The following is a 4,125-nucleotide window of genomic DNA, read 5'->3' on the forward strand; positions in this document are numbered from 1 at the left end:
AAGGAATTTATATGAAAAAAAAACACACACACACACACACACACACACACACACACACACACACACACACACACACACACACACACACACATATATATATATATATATATATATATAATATATATATATATATATATATATATATATATATAGTATTTCAGAGACAATTCACTAAAAAAAATAGAAAGAGCAAAGTGATATATACAATTTTTTTTAAATCCCACTATTGTTTGCAGGTCTATCTAAAGAATAAAAAATAGAAATAGGAAGGAATGAATTCATATAAAAAACATATAAATTATATATCTGTAGTAGTATTTCATAGACAATTAAAAAATCCTAATATTATTTGCAGATCTATCAAAAGAATGAATGGAAATAGGAAGGAATTTATATAAAAACATAAATATATGATTTATATTTCGTATTTCAGAGACAATTAACTTAAATCCAAGGAAAGGGAGATAGAAGGAGCAAGTGAGAGCCGTTCCATAGGTGAATCCCGTCTAATACTATTGCTGTTACTCCTTTTATTTAGTCATTTTAAGCGCGAAATATTATAGGCTACTACTACCTATTATTTAGTCATTCTGAGCGTGAAATTATCACTAATACACCAAAATGTCGACCAAAATATGTCTGGGTACGTTGCCCGAAACGAGCAGCGAAGGAAACCACGTGCAGTATATGCCGTGCAGCATTGAACATAATGGAGACGCCGAAGTCGATAAATATTTTACAAAATACGTCACTGAAGAAACCGTGACGAATGAAGGGCAGGAAGAAGGAGAAGAAAAAGGTAAAATGATACCTTTGGCCTATTTTTTTATAGGTTAATTTAGGCCTGTACTTTGTATTTCATCGTATAGTATTTTGAGTCTAATGATAAACTAAGTTTAATCATTTTAGAATACCTAGTACTAGGCTATTAACGTACTTTTAACCAACTAGGCTAGGTACTACCTAGTAGCCTATTGAGTTGAAGCATTTTAAAATAAACTAATAATGTATTGAGTTAAAAGTAACTATTGAGTTAGCCTAAAGCATTTTAAAATAAACTAATAATGTATTGAGTTAAAAGTAACTATTAAGTTAGCCATTTTAAAATACTTTTTTTTGTTAAATGTAAACTATTGAGTTAGCCTAAAGCATTTTAAAACCTATTAACGTATTTACCTAATTATTAAGTTAAAGTAACTGTTAAGTTGGAGCATTTTAAAATATTAACGTATTTAATTGTTGAGTTTAAAGCATAAAATATTAACGTAGGTATTTAATTATTGAGTATAAAGTATTTTAAAATAACATACTTAGTAATTGATTTTAAAATATTTTAAGATATTAATGTATTTAATAATTGATTTTAGTGTATTTTAAGGTATTAACGCATTTAATTATTGAGTTTTAAGTATTTTAAAATACTATTAACGTATTTGATTAATTGAGTTTAAAGTAGTTTAATATATTACCTAATGTATTTAACTGCCCCGAGGCTTAAGCAGGCGAGTTACCTAATTTGGTTGTTTCTAGGCCCAGTATGCAATTAGCCCTTTATGCTGACGTAGGCCAATAGGCCTCCCCAGCATATAATTTAGATACCTATATTTTGAGCCTGTCTTACGAAAAACTAAGTAAGACCATTTTATAACAAAAATTTAATGCAATACTACTAATCAGCTTCCCCTAGGCTTACCTATTCTAGGCCTACACCCACCCAAATCAAATCTAGTAAATCGAGTTAGGCGGGTCTAGGCCTATGTGAGTATAGGTAAGCCTATAGGCTACAGTATGTGTGAGTAATTACTGACGTCAATAAAGGGATTTCTGGCCAATACCAAATTAGCCTAGATTGCAGTGTCCTATCCTAGGCATAACTTAGTGCCACTGAAGGTACCTAGTAATTCACATACTAAATGAATGAAGTTAATAAGGCCTAAGTAGGCCTATAAGGTATGATGGTAGGATATGGCATCCCCCAGATTAGACTGGAATTGAACATATCCTTGTAAGGAAGGAACCCACATCCTAGGTTAGTTAAGGATGTATCCTTGTCGGCCTAAATACTGGTGAGATTACTGCATTGTCATGTAATGTCATTATCCCGTAGGGGGACAGTGCTGTCAGTGCACTTTAGGCAATATTTAAAGTCCTAAAGCTTCTTTGCATTGTCCCCTTGGCCCCTAGCTGGAACTCCTTTATCTTACTTTCTTCAACTGTAAAAGGTTTTCCTCTTGTTACACCTTTCAAACCTCTTGACTCAGTTTTCCTTTTGGCGCAGAATACTCATAGGATCCAGCACTTGGCCTTTGGCCTGGATTTTATGTTCCATTCCATTCATACATTTTCACATACTCGGGGAGTAAGTTTTCAAACTACTTTGTTGCTGTTGTTGCTGTGGGGGGCGGGGGAAGAAGGTTTGGTAGGAAAGCCTATAAGGATTTGAAAAATGTGTTATTATATATATTATAATATATATATAATTATTATTATTATATATATTATATTATATATTCTAGTTAGATAATAAGAATAAATATCAGCTATATTATACATAATATAATAATAATATATATTAATATATAAGAATATATATTATAAGTAATTATATAGATATATTATAATATATATATATTGTATAAATATATAATATATAATATATATATATAATAATATATATATATATAACATAATATATATATATAAATATATTATATATATAATATATATATATATATATACTATAGATATATATAAATATATATAAATAATATATAATATATATATATATATATATTATTTCATATATATTCATGAAATATTATATAATATATAAATATATATATATACATAATATATAAATATATTATAATATATATAAATATATAAGATATAATAATAATATATAATATATAATATATAATATTAAATATTATAATATATAATATATAATATAAATATATAATAAAATATTTATATATATAATATATAATATATAAATATTAATATATATATATAAGATATCTATAATAATAATATATATAATAATATATAAATATATATATATAATATAAATAATATAAAACATAAATTAGTAACTTATATATATATAAATATAAATACATAATATTATAATATGATACTATTATAGAATATATAACTATATAATATATATCAAAATAGATACTTCTCCTAATATATATACTAATATCATATATTCATTCCAATATATATAATATATATAATAATAATTCTACGTATATATATATATATATAAATATATTAATATAATATATATATAATATCTATAATAAATATATATATATATATATTAAATATAAGATATTATATATATATATATATATAATAATTAATAAATTATTATATCTATATTATTATTATATATAATATATAATATATATATATATACTAATATATAATATATTATATGATATTATATATATGATAATTATATATTATATTAATAATATATAATATATAGTACTATTATTAAATACTATAATTAATATATTATATATAATATATAATATTAATATATATATACATAAATATTAATATATATATATATATATAATATATAATATATAATAAATTATAATAATATATATATATATATACTTATAACTATATAATATAATATATATATATATAAATATATCAACTTATATATATATATTAAATATAATATATATATATATATATAATAATAATATTATATATATATATAATATTATAATTAATATATATATATATATAATATTATAATATATATATATATAATAACTATATAATAGTATATACTATATATAATAAATATATGAATATATATTATATAAATTATAAGTATAAATATATTATATATATATAATATATAAGGACTTATATATATATAGATATATATATTAATAATAATATATATATATATAATATATTAATATATATATATAATAATATATAATATATAATATATAATATATATATATAAATTATATAATTTATATAAATATATAATATATAATATATATATATATATATAATATATATATATATATAAATTTAATATATTAATATATATATAATATATAATATAATATATATAGATACTAT

General features: G+C 21.1%; 1 protein-coding gene across 1 annotated transcript in view; it reads left to right on the forward strand.

Moving 5' to 3' along the window:
- The first annotated feature begins 477 nt into the window (after positions 1-477).
- LOC135194938 (ribonuclease H2 subunit C-like) overlaps positions 478-4,125 on the forward strand; it is a 7,342-nt gene continuing 3,694 nt past the window's right edge. Inside the window, exon 1 of the mRNA XM_064221158.1 lies at positions 478-799. Within this exon, the coding sequence (XP_064077228.1) occupies positions 622-799 (178 nt within the window). The 5' untranslated portion in view covers positions 478-621. The remainder of the gene's footprint in view (positions 800-4,125) is intronic.

This window comes from Macrobrachium nipponense, chromosome 15 (genome assembly GCF_015104395.2).
Source record: "Macrobrachium nipponense isolate FS-2020 chromosome 15, ASM1510439v2, whole genome shotgun sequence".
Taxonomy (NCBI): Eukaryota; Metazoa; Arthropoda; class Malacostraca; order Decapoda; family Palaemonidae; genus Macrobrachium; species Macrobrachium nipponense.